Here is a 19286-nt window from a genome sequence, read left to right as displayed (position 1 = left end):
AATTATGTCTTATTTATTAAAACATACATACATGTTCTTACTACAAAACAACGTAAGAAGGTTTTCCACAGACATATAATTCTTTTCAAATCTAAAATGGCACAGTGCCGGAGAACTTTAAGCCCTGTAAGACTAATATATAAAATAATTTTACTTAGAGTTGTCTGTATTAACTTCTATACATATATTATTATGTAGAATAATAAATACATTTGCTGACATTATGCTTTTGTACTGTTTACTTTTACTTTACTTTGTGGTATTTTTATATTTAAGTAAAGGATCTGGGTATTTCTACCATTGTTTAGTGCTAACAAATAGCTATTAGCTTGTAAAAAAAGAAAAAAAAAGGGCACTTTTATTGTGAAAATCAGCGAAGAAGAGGTACCGGAAGCAGTGTAACCGAGGCTAACATGCTAACTCTTTCCGTTAGCATAAGATCCAGTCGGAGTGAACCAGCAGAGCCTGTATGTTTGGATAAACCTGTTGAAGCGGACTTTGTGTGAACTTTCGGGATGTTTCACCGCAGACTCATCTCCTGTTAGCCAAGAATGCTAAAGGAAGTTAGCGCAGCTTGCTAGCAGGAAGTAGACGGAGACGGAGCTCGGCCTCACAGTGCTAGTCGGAGTAGCTTCGATAGAGACCAAACTGTATTTTTCACGGAATCTGCTGCTGTGAACCTTTAAAAATGTCTAAAGTCCAAACGCTGAGAGCTTTTGTCAGCCAGAGACTAAGTGCGGCTGCTGAAGAGATATTTGAGCTGTTTGAAAGAACGATAGCAGAGTACGAGGAGGAACTTTGTGGACAACGCAAACTACTGGACGCTGTTTTCCAGCCTGAAGTCCGGCTGCACAGAGCAGGTTTGTGCACTTTACTTGTTGTTTCACTTTAAACTGCTGGGAAACCAGCTGCGGGGGAAGAAGTGTTCACATCCTTTACTGCAGTAAAAGTACTGACAGCACTCTGTGAAAATACTCCACTGCAGTAAAAGTCTGTGAGTATTATCAGCAACAGGAACTTAAAGTGTGACAGTGAAAGTCGTCCCTGTGCAGTAAAACGCTTCCTGTCAGTGTTTTATTATATCTGATGTTTCTGGATTCATATTCCTGCTGCATTCATGTGTGTGTTGCATTTTACTGCTGCAGATGTTTCAGGCTGAGCTCATTTTAACTGCTTTATATCCTGAGATGGTGTCGTCCCGCATTCGTCCAGTAATCAGTAATCAGGTCTATTGTCTTCTGGCTGCACCTCCCTCATCACTGTTCAGTACCTGATTAGCATATGATTGGTTCAGTGTATTAACACCTTGGTCAAGCCAATCATATGCTAATCAGGTACTTAACAGTGATGAGGGAGGTGCAGCCAGAAAACAATAGGCCTGATTACTGATTACTGGGCCATCATGGAAACAAAAGAAGGTCAGTTTCAGGTGAAACTAGGCAGGTAATCAGCAGACACTCAGGTAGACTCCTTCCTGAGGGCGGGGCCTAAGCAACACAGAGTAGCTTAAATTTCTGAGTTCTCAGACCATTTTCACAATTGAGAATGACTTCCGGATGGGAGCCGAAACGTCTTGATTCTGACAACAGTGTCTAGATGACTACGACTGAAACCTTTTCTACGATGCTTTATATACTTTTCTACCAGCCAGTTTCACACTCTACCCGTCTAACCTCCCAACAAATCCTGTTCTCCAGATGTAAGAAAACATGTTTGTTTGGTACAGACCCCAACAAATGTAACATCCTCGTGATTTTAATAGTTTCTTCAGTAAAAATGAAAATTATCATTCACACTAATCGTGAATCATATTACAATTGTTATATCTGTCAAAATAATCGCAATATGATTTTTTTTTTTTTTTACCATATCGTGAAGCCCTAGTAACGATGACATTGAGCACTGATATGGTCTTGTTCTTCCTGCTCTCTCCTCCCAGCTGCCAATTCCAGCAGTTTGTAAATGCACATTAAGTATGATGATTATTTTCCAAGATGGTGCTGCTGTATATGGCTCGCCGTCCGCGTCTGTTGAGTTTGCTGTTCATTTTTGTGTTTCTACTGTTTGTCATTCATGATGTGTCATCACTACTTGTGGATAATCGTCTGATGTTGCTGAAAATATGGGATACTGTGAACAATTTGCCTCAATGTGCAAAAAATGGGCATTCAAATACACCGCCACCTCTGCTTGCTTCTGTGCCGGCTTACCTATGGCGTCCTGTCTGCGCGTTGCCTCGCAACAAGAGGCGCAGGAGACGCGGAAAAAGAGGAGGGATGCTGGTGAAACTCAAGGCTTACCTGGCTTCCTCGCGTATGGATTATTCTGGCTGTTCCCTGAATGGAAAACCCACGGATTGTACAAATTTTGACCTGCGGTGCTCTTTGGAGTACTGCTATCGGTGGCTCCAACCAGCTCTCCCTGACGCCGGGTGTTTGTTTCTGTGTCGCCGGCCTGTGAGGATCCAGACACGGGGCTGTGTGCGGGGGAATCTCCGCCCGCTCAGTCGTGCTGCCCAGCAGACTGTGCGCTGTAGGTCAGTACGTACAGCCCTGTTAAACACTCGTTCACTTCCAAATAAGACTTTTATCTTGAACGGTTTGATTTCCATTCACGATCTGGATTGTCTCATGCTCACAGAGACCTGGCTAAAACCAGGTGATAACAGTGCTTTCTCCGAGCTCCGGACAATATGACAGTTTGCTGATTTGTGGCGATTTTAATATTCACGTTTGCTGCCCATCCAGTCAGTTGGCAAAGGAGTTTCAAAGCCTTCTGACCTCTTTTGACCTGACACAGTCAGTAAACGCCCCCACGCATCAGCATGGACATACACTGGACCTGATAATCTCTCACGGACTGATTGTATCCATCTCAGAAATAAGTGACATTTGCATTTCAGACCACTTCCCTGTTATAGTTGAATTTAAAGTCCCTCTCCCTGCAGCCAAATCTCTCATTCCAGCCGGTCGCCGCCGCACCATTACATCCACCACAGCTGGAGAATTTGCTGCTGCCTTCATGAACACCACTCTTTATTCCCAGGACATCATGGTCTCTCCTCTGTGCCCAGAGGACTTCATCTCCTCCTTCCATTACACCTGTTCAGAGATTTTTAACAGCATTGCTCCTTTCAGGTGCATATCTGTCAAAACTAAACCAGACCCCTGGCTTAATGACACCACCCGCGCCCTCAGGCGGCAGTCCAGACAGGCTGAGCGCAAGTGGAAGAAGGACAAGTTACATGTCACTGGGTATATTGAGGGACAGTCTCACTGAGTATCAAAATGCTGTTAAAGCAGCTACAGTAAATGTCAGTACTTGTCAAATGTTATTTCCACCAGCTGTAATCACCCGAGAGTGCTATTTAGTACAATTCAGTCTGTTACTAATCCATCTAGTAATGTTCTGCAGCATGTGACAGTCAACCTGTGATGATTTTCTCCATTATTTTGTTGACAAAGTAGCCTCTGTTAAACAGAGCATTAACAATATGTCTAACAGTTTTGACTTATGCTCTTCTTCTGTACTCTCTGTATTTAATGTGTTTGAGCCAGTGTCACTGTCTCTCCTTGCTGAGGTGGTCCAGGGGTTGAGACCGACTAACTGTCCTATGGACATTATTCCTTCCAAGGTGCTTAAACAGGTTTTTAACACAGTGGGGCCATGTCTCCTCTCGTTCATAAACAGCTGCCTCAGCTCAGTTCTGTACCAACTGCTTTCAAGCATGCTGTGGTCAGACCTCTTCTAAAAAAAACAAACCTTGATCCTGCTGTCCTGTCAAATTTTAAAAATAGTCTTCATTCAGTTAAACTCTTTTCTGGAAAACAATCAAATCTTTGAAAAATTCCAGTCTGGCTTCAGAACACGACACAGCACTGAATCCGCTCTGCTGAAAGTACAGAACGATATTCTCTTGTCCCTCGATGCAAAAAAGCCTGCGCTGCTGGTAATGTTGGACCTTACTGTAGCGTTTGACACCGTGGACCATTCAGTCCTTCTGAGACGTCTGGTCCAACAGGTTGGCCTTCAGGGAACTGTGCTACAGTGGTTTAGGTCATATTTAACAGATAGGACATTCTCTGTTATGATTGATGACCTTTCCTCCTCTTCAGCCCCTATGACCTCTGGTGTGCCACAGGGATCCATTTTGGGCCCTGTTCTATTCTCTCTGTACATGCTGCCTTTAGGTTCAGTTATTTCAAGTCACAATGTGTCCTTCCATCTGTATGCAGATGACTTACAAATCTATCTGCCGGTTGTCCCCAATTTTCTGACAGTCTTGAATCCATAAACAGATGTTTAGATGACATCAAACTGTGGCTGTCTCAGAACTTTCTCTGTTTGAATGAGGACAAAACAGAATATATTTTTTTGGCACATCCAACCTGCCCAACGTTTCAGCTCCTGGTCTTGTTGCGTTGACCCCCCATTTTAACCACGTTGTGAAAAATTTGGGGGTGAAATTAGACAGCAGTCTAAAATTTGATAAACAAATTGATTCTGTGGTCAGGGTAAGCTTCTTTCAGCTCCGCCTCCTAGCAAAGGTTAAACCCTTCTCGAGCCGTTGTGACCTGGAGAAAGCTATCCATGCTTTTGTTAGTTCCCGCATAGACTACTGTAATGCGCTCTATGTGGGAGTTAACCAAGCTGGTCTTCACCGTTTGCAGCTTGTGCAAAATGCTGCGGCCCGCCTGCTCACTAACAGTCGGAAACACGAGCACATCACACCTGTCCTACACTCCCTGCACTGGCTCCCTGTCCAGTTCAGAATTCATTTTAAAATTTTGACATTTGTTTTTAATGCGGTCAATGGCCTTGCACCTTCCTGTTTGTGTGAGATTTTGAGCCCTCACCGACCCGGCAGAGCTCTACAATCTGCTGGGCAACATCTGCTGGAGGTCCCCCAGTCCCGGTGCAAACAGTGGGGCGACCGTTCTTTTGCAGTGGCCGGTCCGAAACTCTGGAACTCTCTGCCCGCTGACTTATGTTCCATCACTGACCTGCCTTTGTTCAAAGCCAACCTTAAAACCCACTTATTTAGAATAGCTTTTAACACTTAGCGGCCCTGTGACACTTCTCTTTATCTTAATGTTGTAATGTGCTCTGCTAACCTGTTTATACTTTTATTATTATTTCTTATTATCATTTTTTTATGTTGTTTTTTAATGTTGTACAGAACTTTGGTTCAGTTTCGGTTGTTGGAAGGTGCTATAGAAATAATGTTTGATTGAATGATTGATGAACCTTTGTTCTTTACATGTTAACAGGAAACAACAGTTTACTAAAACGTGTGTATGTATTTCATTATTCTCCACAGACGTCCAGCTGCTGCTGGTGAGTAAAGAAGAGGATCCCCCTGAGCAGCAGGACTGGAGCCCCAGTCTGGACCAGGAGGACCCACCAGAGCCCCCACACATTAAAGAGGAACAGGAGGGAGAGCAGTTTCGAGGGCTGGAGGATATCAACAAGTTGACATTCACTCCTGTCCCTGTGAAGAGTGAAGAAGACGATGAAGAGAAACCTCAGTCCTCACAGCTTCATCAAAGACTAACTGAACAGATGAAAACAGAAGCTGATGGAGAGGACTGTGGAGGACCAGAACCAGCCAGGAACTCAGATCCAGATACACATTTACAACCAGATACTCAGGACAAGACGCCAGACTCCTCTGAACCTGAGACTGATGACACCTGTGATTGGAAGGAGACCAGGGAACCTCAGTCAGGTTTAAACCCTCTGCAAAACAATGAAGTACCTGTAAGTGATCAGGAATGTAATACTGAAAAAACATCAAGTAGCTCCTCTGAATGTGCTACAAGCTTTGGCCACAAGGGACATCTGCAGGAACAAGATGGACTCCAAACAGGAGAGAAACCCTTCAGTTGTTCTGTCTGTGGTAAAAGATTTGCACGAAAGGAATATCTGAGACTACACATGAGAATCCACACAGGGGAGAAACCCTTCAGCTGTTCTGTCTGTGGTAAAAGATTTCCACGAAAGGAACATCTGAGACAACACGTGAGAATCCACACAGGGGAGAAACCCTTCAGTTGTTCTGTCTGTGGTAAAGGATTCACACACAGATCAACTTTGACCACACACTTAAGAGTTCATACAGGAGAAAAACCTTTCACGTGCTCAGTTTGTAAAGCAAGTTTTGGTAACAGAGGCCATTTGTCCAAACACATGAAAATCCACACAGGGGAGAAACCATTTAGTTGCAGCGTTTGTGATAAAAGATTCACTTGGCTTTATATTTTCAAAAAACACAAGTGTGCTGGTGAAAGCAGCGGCAGTAAATGAAGCTGCAGAGATGCTTGTTGAGCTAATTCCTTCCAGCAGGATTTGAAGTACTGAGGGCAAGACTTGGCTCAACACTGATCAGTTCAAAACTGATACAGATTCCAAGATATGTCGAGCTTCATCTTTTCAGCTGAGATGAAGCCACATGATCATTTCGGGGCACCACTGCAGATCAGCTGTTTGGCCGCATTGTTTACACCGGGGAACAGCTGATCGCGCTGAAGCCGTGCAGCATGGCGCCCAGGACAACCAATGTCCCCACTGAGATCTGGAGGAGGACACACCGAGGATGCAGAGATGGAACGAAGCGGCGAGGGAAGAGAGAGGGGTGCAGACAAAAGAGACTTAAGAATAAGAGATTTAAGCCGTGTCTGCCTTCTCTTGTCATGGGCAACGTGAGATCGCTGCCGAATAAAATGGACGAGCTAACGGCGTTAGCCCGGAGTCAGACGGAGTTCCGTGAGTGTAGTTTGATGTGCTTCTCTGAGACATGGCTACACCAGGATATCCCGGACCATAACGTTTCCATCGACGGCTTTCAGACTGTTCGGGCCGACAGGGATCGCACCGGGAGCGGTAAGCGGAAAGGTGGCAGGCTTGCTGTTCTGGTCAACAACAGATGGTGTAACCCTGGTCACGTTACTATCAAGCAGAGTATCTGTAACCCGGACATTGAACTGTTAGCTGTGGGACTCCGACCATATTATCTGCCACGTGAATTCTCACATGCCATTGTTGTGGCTGTTTACATCCCCCCCTCTGCTAACCCGGCATCGGCGTGCAACGCCATTCACACCGCCACAGCACAACTCCAGCCTCAACACCCAAGTGCACTCAAATTAATCTCGGGTGACTTCAACCATGTCAGTGTTTCAACAACACTGACTAATTTCACCCAGTATGTGAGCTGTCCTACTAGAGAGGAGAGGACACTGGACCTGCTGTATGCCAACGTTAAGGACGCATACAGCTCTTCCCCCCTCCCCCCCGGGTAGGTCAGACCACAACCTGGTTCACCTCAAACCCTGCTATGTGCCTCTGGTTAAAAGGCAGCCTGCGACCACAAGGACAGTGAGGAGATGGTCAGGGGAGGACTATGAGACACTGCAGGAATGTTTTGAGGTGACAAACTGGGTTGTACTCTGTAAGCCTCATGGAGAGGACATTGACGGGCTCACTGAGTGCATCACTGGCTACATTAACTTCAGTGTGGACTGCAATGTCCCAACTAAGATGGTCCATTGTTACCCAAATAACAAACCATGGGTAACAAAGGACATCAAGGACATCCTGAATGCCAAGAGGAGAGCCTTTACTGATGGTAATATGGATGAGGTGAGGGCAATCCAGGCCGACCTGAAGGTGAAGATCAGGGAGGCCAAGGAGAAGTACAGGAGGAAGCTGGAGTGGAAACTCTCCAGCAGAACAACATGGGAGAGGTCTGGAGCAGCATGAAGACCATCACTGGCTTCAGACCAACTGGCAGCAGAGGAGTTGAAGGCTGTTCTTTAACAGATTCGACACACCAGCTCCTGCTCATCCCCCCTCTAACTCAGCTGCTGTCGGCCCTCATGCTCCTCTGAGTACTCTGCTACCCCCTCCCCATCAGGCTAACGGCCCTCTTCACACTAATAACTCCCTCCTCCCCCACCTGTAACCTCTGCTGTGTGCCTGACTGCTGACCAGGTGAGAGGACAGCTGATGAAACTCCACTCAAACAAGGCTGCAGGCCCTGATGGCGTTAGCCCCGGGGTGCTAAAAGCCTGTGCCCCCAGCTATGTGGAGTCCTTCAACATGTCTTCAACCTGAGCCTGAGTCTCCAAAGGGTCCCTGTTCTGTGGAAGACATCTTGCCTCGTTCCTGTGCCAAAGACGCAGCGTCCCAGTGGCTCCAAGGACTACAGACCGGTGGCACTGACCTCCCACATAATGAAGACCCTGGAGAGACTAGTGCTGGAACAGCTGTGGCCCATGGTCAGACCCCTCCTGGACCCCCTTCAGTTCGCCTACCAGCCCAGACTGGGAGTTGAGGACGCCATCGTCTTCCTGCTTAACCGCATCCACACCCACCTGGACAAGCCGGCAAGCACGGTGAGGATCATGTTTTTTGACTTCACCAGAGCTTTCAACACCATCCGGCCTGCCCTGCTGGGTGAGAAGCTGGCAGCAATGCAGGTGGATGCCCCCCTACGTGTCCTGGATTGTGGACTACCTGACTGGCAGACCACGGCACGTGCGCTTGCAGCACTGTGTATCGGACAGCGTGGTCAGCAACACTGGGGCCCCTCAGGGGACTGTCCTCTCTCCCTTCCTCTTCACCATCTACACTACGGACTTCAGCTACCACACAGAGTCCTGCCACCTTCAGAAGTTTTCTGATGACTCTGCTGTGGTGGGATGAGTCTGAGTACAGGGCTGTGGTGGGGAACTTTGTCTCATGGCATGAGCAGAACCATCTGCAGCTCAATGCGACAAAGTCTAAGGAGCTGGTTGTAGATCTACGGAGGGCCAAGGCACCAGTGACCCTGGTTTCCATCCAGGGGGTCATTGTGGACATTGTGGAGGACTACAAGTACCTGGGAGTACACTTGGATAACAAACTGGACTGGACCAAGAACACTCAGGCTGTTTACAGGAAGGGCCAGAGCCGCCTCTATTTTCTGAGGAGGCTGAGGTCCTTCAACATCTGCCGGACAATGCTGAAGATGTTCTATGAGTCTGTGGTGGCCAGTGCTATCCTGTATGCTGTTGCATGCTGGGGCAGCAGGCTAAAGGTAGCGGACGCTAACAGGCTCAACAAACTGATCCGCAAGGCCGGTGACATTGTGGGGGTGGAGCTGGACTCTCTGGCAGTGGTGTCAGAGAGGAGGATGCTGGCCAAACTACATGCCATCTTGGACAGTGTCTCCCACCCGCTCCATGACGTGCTGGTCAAACAAAGACTCATCCCCCCACAATGCACCACAGAGCGCCACAGGAAGTCATTCCTGCCTGTGGCCATCAAACTCTTTAACTCCTCCCTCTAAGTGTCAGTCTGTATGACCCGAAGTCACTAAACTGGACATTGAGCATTACATCTCCGCCATAATTAATAATAATTGTGCAATATTCTGTATACTACTTCCATACAATATTAGTTTTCCCCTTGTTAGTTTTTTCTTATTTATTGCTACTGATATTATATGCCTCAATTACTCTTCGACAGTACATGCAGCTCCGCTTATTAATATTATTTATTACATAAGGAGTTACATTGTATTTAGACTGTACTTTCATCACCAACCAGTAAACCCACTTAGTACTTGACACTTAGTTTATCTTATACTTATACCGACATGATACTTAATTTATTTCTGACCTGTTTTATAGTGTTTATTTTTTTCTAGTACTTTCTCCTGTGTGCACTGACGTAAAGATGAGCTACTGTAACAAAGAGTTTCCCTACGGGGATCAATAAAGTCTTTCTGATTCTGATTCTGTCATAGTCCCAACATTCAAAGTCCCTACTGTCAGTCCTACATTCTTAGCTTTCCTCTTCTCTCTCTGCCTACGAACACACCTTCCTCCTCTCCATCTTCGTCTTTGACCAACAGTAGTCCAATTTCCACCGGTACCCTGGTGGCGGTCGTTGTTAACCCGGGCCCCGACCGATCCGGTATGGAAGTCATTTTCACGATTCGCATTTTTAATTTGGCATGTGTTTTACGTTGGATGCCCTTCCTGACACAACCCTCTGCATTTATCCAGACTTGGGACTGGCACAAGAAGACACCGGCTTGTGCCCCCTTGTGGTTGCATATTATTAACATAGTTATCACAAAATGTTAATAATGTTAATGTTTAAGAATTTCTCAGATATTCTCTGTCCCTTATTCCAGTTAATAATCCATATTATTTTTTGGGAGTACACTTGGATAACAAACTGGACTGGACCAAGAACACTCAAGTTGTTTACAGGAAGGGCCAGAGCCGCCTCTGTTTCCTGAGGAGGCTGTGGCGGCCAGTGCTGTCCTGTATGCTGTTGCATGCTGGGGCAGCAGGTTGAGGGTAGCGGACGCCAACAGACTCAACAAACTGATCCGTAAGGCCGGTGACGTTGTGGGGGTGGAGCTGGACTCTCTGGCGGTGGTGTCAGAGAGGAGGATGCTGGCCAAACTACACGCCATCTTGGACAGCGTCTCCCACCCGCTCCATGACGTGCTGGTCAAGCAAAGGAGCACGTTCAGCGGAAGACTCATCCCCCCACAATGCACCACAGAGCGCCACAGGAAGTCATTCCTGCCTGTGGCCATCAGACTCTTTAACTCCTCCCTCTAAGTGTCAGTCTGTGTGACCCGAAGTCACTAAACTGGACATTGATCATTAACATCTCTGCCATATTTGAATAATTGTGCAATATTCTGTGTTAATACTGTGCAACATTTAGTTTTTCCTATTTATTGATATTGATATTATATACCTCCATTACTGCTGTGCAATATCTTAATAATCTCAATAAGCTACACTTAACTTGACAGTACATGCACCACTGCTTATTACTTATTTTATTACATTGTATTATTATACTGTATTATCATCATCAACCGGTAAACCCACTTGGTACTTCACACTTATTTTATTTTATATTTATACCCACCTGGTACTTCATTTATTTTCTGACCTGTGTTTATAGTTTTTATAGTGTATCATAGTGTTTGCTAGTACTTTCTCCTGTGTGCACTGACGTAAAGGCGAGCTGCTGTAACAAAGAGTTTCCCTTTGGGGATCAATAAAGTATTTCTGATTCTGTATTTCTGATTCTTTAATAAGTGTGTTGATTTATCAGATGTGGCATTATGAAATAAAAGTCCAATGAAATAAATAAAACTTTGAAAAACATCCTTTTTGAAATAAAACCCATTTATTTATTGACTAAAATGGCATTTCATGCACCAGAATATTAATATAGTATGATTATGTAATTATACTTAGTTGTCTGTATTATTATGAGTATATACATTAATATGTATAGTAATAAATGCATTTTGCTGACATTATGCTTTTGTACTGTTTACTTTTACTTTACTTTGTGGTATTTCTACCATTGTTTAGTGCTAACAAAGAGATATGGGCCTGTAAATATTGTTTGGTCACTTTTATTGTGAAAATCAGCGGAGAAGAGGTACCGGAAGCAGTGTAACCGAGGCTAACATGCTAACTCTTTCCGTTAGCATAAGATCCAGTCGGAGTGAACCAGCAGAGCCTGTATGTTTGGATAAACCTGTTGAAGCGGACTTTGTGTGAACTTTCGGGATGTTTCACCGCAGACTCATCTCCTGTTAGCCAAGAATGCTAAAGGAAGTTAGCGCAGCTTGCTAGCAGGAAGTAGACGGAGACGGAGCTCGGCCTCACAGTGCTAGTCGGAGTAGCTTCGATAGAGACCAAACTGTATTTTCACGGAGCCAAAGTGTCCAAATGTCCAGACAGACCTGTCTGAAGAGACTCTGCGCTGTTCGCTTTATTTGAAAATGTTTAGCATCTGAATTATCTCCCGGCGTCCTACGGAGCTAATGGAGTTAGCTTAGCTTAGCTTGCTAGCAGGAAGTAGACGGAGGCGAACGTGATGTAACTTAGCAACACAGCGCGCATCAGAGTGAGCAGACAGTTTTTAACGGAGTGAGTCTGGAGGAAAAGCTGCTGTGAAGCTGTAAAAATGTCTAAAGTCCAGAACGAGGAGGAACTTTGTGGACAACGCAAACTACTGGACGCTGTTTTCCAGCCTGAAGTCCGGCTGCACAGAGCAGGTTTGTGCACTTTACCTGGTCTCAGCGGTGAAATGTAACTCGGTAGTTTAAATACTGTAGTTAAGTATAAATCTGAGGTACTTGTACTTTACTTGAGTCCTTTACTCAGAGGACACTTCTAATATATACTGCCTCAATTTAACTTTTCAATTCAAATTAAAGTCTGATCTCTCATTTTAAGTGTCAATAATTCATTTATGCCAACTATTAACGAGTCAGTGTCAGGGTTTACAGTTAAACAGTCACTCTAAGTGATTTTCAGATGTTAACCACTTCAGGCTAGCAGAAACACACAGTGTAAAACCCTTCAGTTCATTGTGGAGTTACATTAAAACACGAGGAGAAGCAAAATAAACAAGATGTCAACGTTTGTGCAGGGCCAAACCTCTGCTCTCTGACCTGACGTCACATATATAATACATGACATTTAAATATATTGATCATCTCAGCTGTGGAGCTGATTGACGTCAAAATTAGGGAGGAAAGTGGTTCAAAGGTCAAAATGGAGAAAATCCCCATTGAAACAGGTTAAAGTGAATTTCTGGTTCAAAGACAGAATATTTTATTCTATGCAGATGACATTAAAAATGATATACTACCTCATATAGACTATATAAAATAACTGTGTTTGGTGCACTAACACGACACGAAAAGTATAAATTGATCATGTGCAGACGTTATTACCTGTATTTACTTCCACCACAGTGTCATTGTTATTTTTTTTAGCTAGCGTCCCCTTTACGCCCATCAGGTAAAATGTTAATTAATTAATGAAGTTAAACATACACATTTATTGTCTATTTAACAGCATAATAATATAACCTGCATACTAAAATGTAAACTTTATGCTTTATGTCATTGCGCTGAACAGCGTGTGGTCTAACGTGCTAAAACTCATATTTTCATTTAAAAAGAAATAATATTTCTAATTCAAACAATATTCTCACATTTGTCTTATTCAAAACACTAATCACCTAAATTCTGATGCGACCAAAAATCTGTCAAGTGCAACTAAACATTTTCATCGGTCGCCTGAAATTTAGCAGAAAAAGTAATATATCTAAAGACGTTTTAACAAACACCAGCTGGGTTTGCAGCGGTGGTGCGTGGATCGGCTCTGACGTGATCCAAATCCACACGTACACCACCCACCTGCCGGCTACACCGCCTTTTAAATGCTTTCCAGGTGACTTCTCTGTCGTCGTATTGATGTGCGAGGGTTTTCTTCAGCGATTTACTTGAACGGCTGCTGTCAGTCGTCTTTGACGTGACGTCACAGCAAATATCATTTAAGCAGCGAAACTGCAAACTGCAGTTACAAACCTGGCAGCCAAAGTGAAGACATAAAGGCTCAAATGCAAACTGTAGTGGCAGGTGGCCCACAACCACAGATCCAGACTCTGCAGGAACACGGGGGCAGCAGGTGGCCCACAATCGCAGAACCAGACTCTGCAGCTCCGGAGGCAGAAATACCTGCTGAGAGCGACAGAAGGAGAGAGAAGACCATTTAGTGCTTTATAAACAAGTAATAGGATTTTAAAGTCTATCCTTTGACACACAGTGTGTGTTACTCTAGGATCACTGTTGTTGTATGTATGTGTGTATTGAGTGTACATATATATATATATATATATTTCTGGCTCTCACAGACCTGTAACTTCTTCTTTAAGAGGCTCCTCTGTCCTCCACTTGTTACCTGTATTAATGGCCAAGACCAAAGAGCTGTCAAAGGACACCAGAAACAAAATGGTAGACCTGCACCAGGCTGGGAAGACTGAATCTGCAATAGGTAAGCAGCTTGGTGTAAAGAAATCAACTGTGGGAGCAAGTATTAGAAAATGGAAGACATACAAGACCACTGATAATCTTCCTCGATCTGGGGCTCCATGCAAGATCTCACCCCGTGGGGTCAAAATGATCACAAGAAGGGTGAGCAAAAATCCCAGAACCACACGGGGGGGACCGAGTGAATGACCTGCAGAGAGCTGGGACCAAAGTAACAAAGGCTACCATCAGTAACACACTACGCCGCCAGGGACTCAAATCCTGCAGTGCCAGACATGTCCCCCTGCTTAAGCCAATACATGTCCAGGCCCGTCTGAAGTTTGCTAGAGAGCATTTGGATGATCCAGAAGAGCATGAGGTGGAAACATCATGCTTTGGGGCTGTTTTTCTGCAAAGGGACCGGGGCGACTGATCCGTGTAAAGGAAAGAATGAATGGGGCCATGTATCGTGCCCATCAGCAAGGGCACTGAAGATGAAACGTGGCTGGGTCTTTCAGCATGACAATGATTCCAAACACACCGCCCGGGCAACGAAGGAGTGGCTTCGTAAGAAGCATTTCAAGGTCCTGGAGCGGCCTAGCCAGTCTCCAGATCTCAACCCCATAGAAAATCTTTGGAGGGAGTTGAAAGTCTGCGTTGCCCAGCGACAGCCCCAAAACATCGCTGCTCCAGAGGAGATCTGCATGGAGGAATGGGCCAAAATACCAGCAACAGGGTGTGAAAAGCTCGTGAAGACTAACAGAAAATGTTTGAGCTCTGTCATTGCCAACAGAGGGTATATAACAAAGTATTGAGATGAACTTTTGTTATTGACCAAATACTTATTTTCCACCATGATTTGCAAATAAATTCATTAAAAATCAGACAATGTGATTTCCTTTCTGCCCATTCTGACTCTCATAGTTGAAGTGTACCTATGATGAAAATTACAGGCCTCTCATCTTTTTAAGTGGCAGAACTTGCACAATTGTAGTTTGTTTTAGTTTGAATGATTTCCAGATACGTTTTACAAAATGTGCATCATTTCTCCACACGTTTAAGAAAGTAGTGCTGTCAGTGGTTTAAATGTTAACAGGAAATGACAGTTTTCTAAAACGTGTGTCTGTATTTCATTATTCTCCACAGACGTCCAGCTGCTGTTGGTGAGTAAAGAAGAGGATCCCCCTGAGCAGCAGGACTGGAGCCCCAGTCTGGACCAGGAGGACCCACCAGAGCCCCCACACATTAAAGAGGAACAGGAGGAGCTCTGGACCAGTCAGGAGGGAGGGCAGCTTCGAGGGCTGGAGGAGGCCGATATCACCAAGTTCACATTCACTCCTGTCCCTGTGAAGAGTGAAGAAGACGATGAAGAGAAACCTCAGTCCTCACAGCTTCATCAAAGACTCACTGAACAGATGAAAACAGAAGCTGATGGAGAGGACTGTGGAGGACTAGAACCAGCCAGGAACTCAGATCCAGATAGACATTTACATCCAGCTACTCAGGACAAGACGTCAGACTCCTCTGAACCTGAGACTGATGACAGTGAATCTGAGACTGATGACAGCTGTGATTGGTTGGAGACCAGGGAACCTCAGTCAGGTTTAAACCCTCTGCAAAACAATGAAGTACCTGTAAGTGATCAGGAATGTAATACTGGAAAAACATCAAGTAGCTCCTCTGAATGTGCTACAAGCTTTGGCCACAAGGGACATCTGCAGGAACAAGATGGACTCCAAACAGGAGAGAAACCATTTAGTTGTTCAGTTTGTGGTAAAGGATTCACACAAAAGGGAACTCTGACACGACACATGAGAATCCACACAGGGCGGAAACCCTTCAGTTGTTCTGTCTGTGGCAGAAGATTCACTCAAAAGGAAAATCTTAGACGACACTCGACTGTCCACACAGGAGAGAAACCATTTAGTTGTTCAGTTTGTGGTAAAAGATACCACTGGAAGAATTCCTTAACGACTCATATGAGACTTCATTCAGTCAAACACATGAGTTGTTCTGTATGTGGTAGAAGATTCACACAAAAGGAAGATCTTAGACGACACTCGACTGTCCACACAGGGGAGAAAGCCTTCAGTTGTTCAGTGTGTGGTAAAAGATTCACACAAAGATCAACTTTGACCTCACACTTAAAAGTTCATACAGGAGAAAAACCTTTCAGCTGCTCAGTTTGTAAAGCAAGTTTCAGTCTCAGAAGCTATTTGTCCAAACACATGAGAATCCACACAGGGGAGAAACCATTTAGCTGTTCTCTCTGTGATAAAAGATTTGCAAGAAAGACGCATCTGACACAACACTTGACTGTCCACACGGGGGCAAAACCATTTAGTTGTTCTGTTTGTGGTAAAAGATTCACGCAAAGATCAACTTTGACCAAACACTTAAAAGTTCATACAGGAGATAAACCTTTCACATGCTCAGTTTGTAAAACAAGTTTCAGTCTCAGAAGCTATTTGTGCAAACACATGAGAATCCACACAGGAGAGAAACTCTTCAGTTGTTCTGTCTGTGGTAAAGGATTCACACAAAAGAACCAAATGACACAGCACGTGAGAATTCACACAGGAGAGAAACCATTCAGTTGTTCTGTCTGTGGTAGAAAATTTGCACACAGACCAAATTTGACCTCACACTTAAGAGTTCATACAGGAGAAAAACCTTTCACATGCTCAGTTTGTAAAGCAAGTTTCAGTCTCAGAAACAGTTTGTCTCAACACATGAGAATCCACACAGGGGAGAAACCATATAGTTGTTCAGATTGTGGTAAAACATTTGTACAAAATCCAACTCTGAAACAACACATGAGAATGCACACAGGAGAGAAACCCTTCAGTTGTTCTGTGTGTAGTAAAGGATTTGCACGAAAGGCACAATTGACACAACACTTGAGAATCCACACAGGGGAGAAACCATTTAGTTGTTCAGTTTGTGGTAAAACATTTGTACAAAATCCAACTCTGAAACAACACATGAGAATCCACACAGGGGAGAAACCCTTCAGTTGCAGCGTTTGTGATAAAAGATTCACTTGGCTTCATACTTTCAAAAAACACAAGTGTGCTGGTGAGAGCAGCGGCAGTAAATGAAGCTGCAGAGATGCTTGTTGAGCCGATTTGAAGTACTGAGGGCAAGACTTGGCTCAAAACTGATCATTCAAAACTGAAACAGGGTTAGGGGTTAGCCAAAATAAGTCGTGCTTCATCTTTTCAGCTAAGACGAAGCCACGTGATCATTTTAAAGAGTAACTAAAGCCCCAAAATAAGACGGTGTCGTCCCTCATTCGTCCAGGAGTGTTCCATCGTAGAAAAGGTTTCAGTCGTAGTCGTCTGGACGCTGTTTTCAGAATCAAGACGTTTCGGCTCCCATCCGGAAGTCATTCTCAATTGTGAAAAAATGGGACGGGAACTCAGAAATTTAAGCTACTCTGTGTTGCTTAAGCCCCGCCCTCAGGAAGGAGTCTACCTGAGCCGAAACGTCTTGATTCTGAAAACAGTGTCCAGATGACTACGACTGAAACCTTTTCTACGATAAAGGCCCAAACCACTTTTTTCAGCTGAAAACCAATGTGTATGGGTATTTAGTAGTGCTGTTGCTGGATTCAGGTCCAAATCTCGTCCTTTTAGTGGAAAGTATTTTAATTCTACATATTGTGTTTATAAATATGCATAGTGACTGCCCTTCACTGGTTCAAACCCGGCTATTGCAATAGATTTTCACTGTTGGCTGATCTGGTGGCAGCTTTCGTCACCAAACACCCCCCTATAGTGATTGAGTGATTGTACTGTTCGCATAGATTACTTTAGTGTAAATTATGTAGTCGTGTGTTTATAGTATTTAGTATGTTAGTTAGCGATTTTAGTTGTTAGGTTGTTAGATTTGTCTAGTTTTAGTAGTTGTAGGTTAGCTTTACCCCCCCATTATGTGTAAAACATGAACAGTTGATTTTTAACCTGCTCTTTATGGTCAAATCAGATGTTTCCGGCCTGTTTCCGTACAGCACTCAGATGCCATATGTGAGTTGAGAGAGTTGTTGGTTGTTAGGGCTGACTCCTTCTGGTCAGTTAGTCGATAGGTTGGTCGATACGTTCTTATCCAACCAAATTCTCATTGGTCGGACAATCGCTAGTGCTACTTTCATAAGGAGAAAAGTGCTTCTTAATCCATTATTTTCGGTGGCGACATTGGCAGACCTGATGTACCTGTATTTTAGGCAAAGTGTGTGTGTTTGCTTTCTCAACGAGGGCCGGTAACGGTTCAAGCTCAATGATGGATCAATACCAGCTGTCCGACTTCAAACTTTAGCCATGTTTTATGGGTTTTTTACTGTTTATTTAGCATTTTGCGCAGCTAACTGGCTACTCCCACAGGCTGGGGCGATGTTGGACTAATGTAATATTGAGGAACTGTGTGAACGTTAAGCCTCATTTGAAGCCAACTAAATAACGTAGGCAACGTTGTATAACTTTGATTAGCATCTAGCAGCTACCAGGTAGAGTGCACTGAGGCCAATTTAGTTAATCTAGATGATGTGCAGATAATTTTTTCCCAATCGATTGATTGAAGAGTAGGTAGAATTTCAGTCTACAACGATTTTCTGGCGTGAAGAAAATGTTTTTCAAAGCTCGGAGTAAAAGGAGTAAATACAATGTTTTGTAATTATTCATTTTCTGCTGATTTATGATATGAATTTTTGTAAACCATTAGAAGTTCCTAATAAAAATGTGTAATGCTTTAATAAGTGTGTTGATTTATCATTTGGGTTTATAGATTATCTGTAGAATTGTTTGTAAATGATTCAACTGTACATAAACATTATGCAGAAGTAAAGAAAAAGATCGTATCTATAGTGACATAATAAACCTGTGTTCAGGTTCGACTCGCAGAAGGAGTTGTGTGATTTTTAAAGTATCTTAATCAGCTGTGAGTCGCTGCTGCAGCTGCTGACCTGTTGCTGAGCGGCTCATTTATGTAGAGCTGAAATGTTGTTTAGTGGTGGGGAAGTTACTAAAATATTCAATCAGCGTGTGTCAATGAAGGTAAATCTGCACTTCACTGCAGCTTCATGACGCCATCTAGTGGCCTGATAGTAGAAGTCCAGCAGCTGATGGCAGCTTCCTCTGCCTCACTGCTGTCTGACTGCATTCAGCTGACACTGATATGAAACAGAAAGTAACAGCCAATCACTGGAGGAGCAGCTGATCTTCTTACAGGAGAAATGATGGAAAGGAGGATTTCAGCTGATGTGCAGATGAAGGATTTGTGTTTCCTCTCCAGATCAAAGTGTGTGTGAGCTGATGTGGATGTGAGTTCAGCAGCATGAATCAGTGTGAGGACAGAGAGGAGGGAGCCCTCCTCTAAAACCAGTCTGTGTGGGGAACATGGCAGCCAGACCAGAGCTCAGAGGTGAGATGAGGATCTC

General features: G+C 44.2%; 2 protein-coding genes across 5 annotated transcripts in view; both read left to right on the top strand.

The window, feature by feature from the left end:
- Nucleotides 1-17225, top strand: part of LOC122871908 (gastrula zinc finger protein XlCGF57.1-like) — a 134727-nt gene extending 117502 nt beyond the window's left edge. The window contains exons 1-3 of one of the 5 annotated variants that reach the window (XM_044187496.1): nt 663-860; nt 5321-5418; nt 15097-17225. In XM_044187496.1, the coding sequence (XP_044043431.1) occupies nt 689-860; nt 5321-5418; nt 15097-16953 (2127 nt within the window). In that variant the 5' untranslated portion in view covers nt 663-688 and the 3' untranslated portion in view covers nt 16954-17225. Of the gene's footprint in view, nt 1-662; nt 861-2491; nt 2537-5320; nt 5419-11466; nt 12089-14998 lie in introns of those variants that run through there. The other 4 variants (XM_044187501.1, XM_044187497.1, XM_044187498.1 and 1 more) reach the window with 4 other exon arrangements.
- LOC122871907 (NLR family CARD domain-containing protein 3-like) overlaps nt 1-19286 on the top strand; it is a 752187-nt gene that overhangs the window by 257875 nt on the left and 475026 nt on the right.

This window comes from Siniperca chuatsi, linkage group LG24 (assembly GCF_020085105.1).
Source record: "Siniperca chuatsi isolate FFG_IHB_CAS linkage group LG24, ASM2008510v1, whole genome shotgun sequence".
NCBI classification, from domain to species: domain Eukaryota; kingdom Metazoa; phylum Chordata; class Actinopteri; order Centrarchiformes; family Sinipercidae; genus Siniperca; species Siniperca chuatsi.
This window is presented reverse-complemented; position numbering and strand designations above follow the sequence as displayed.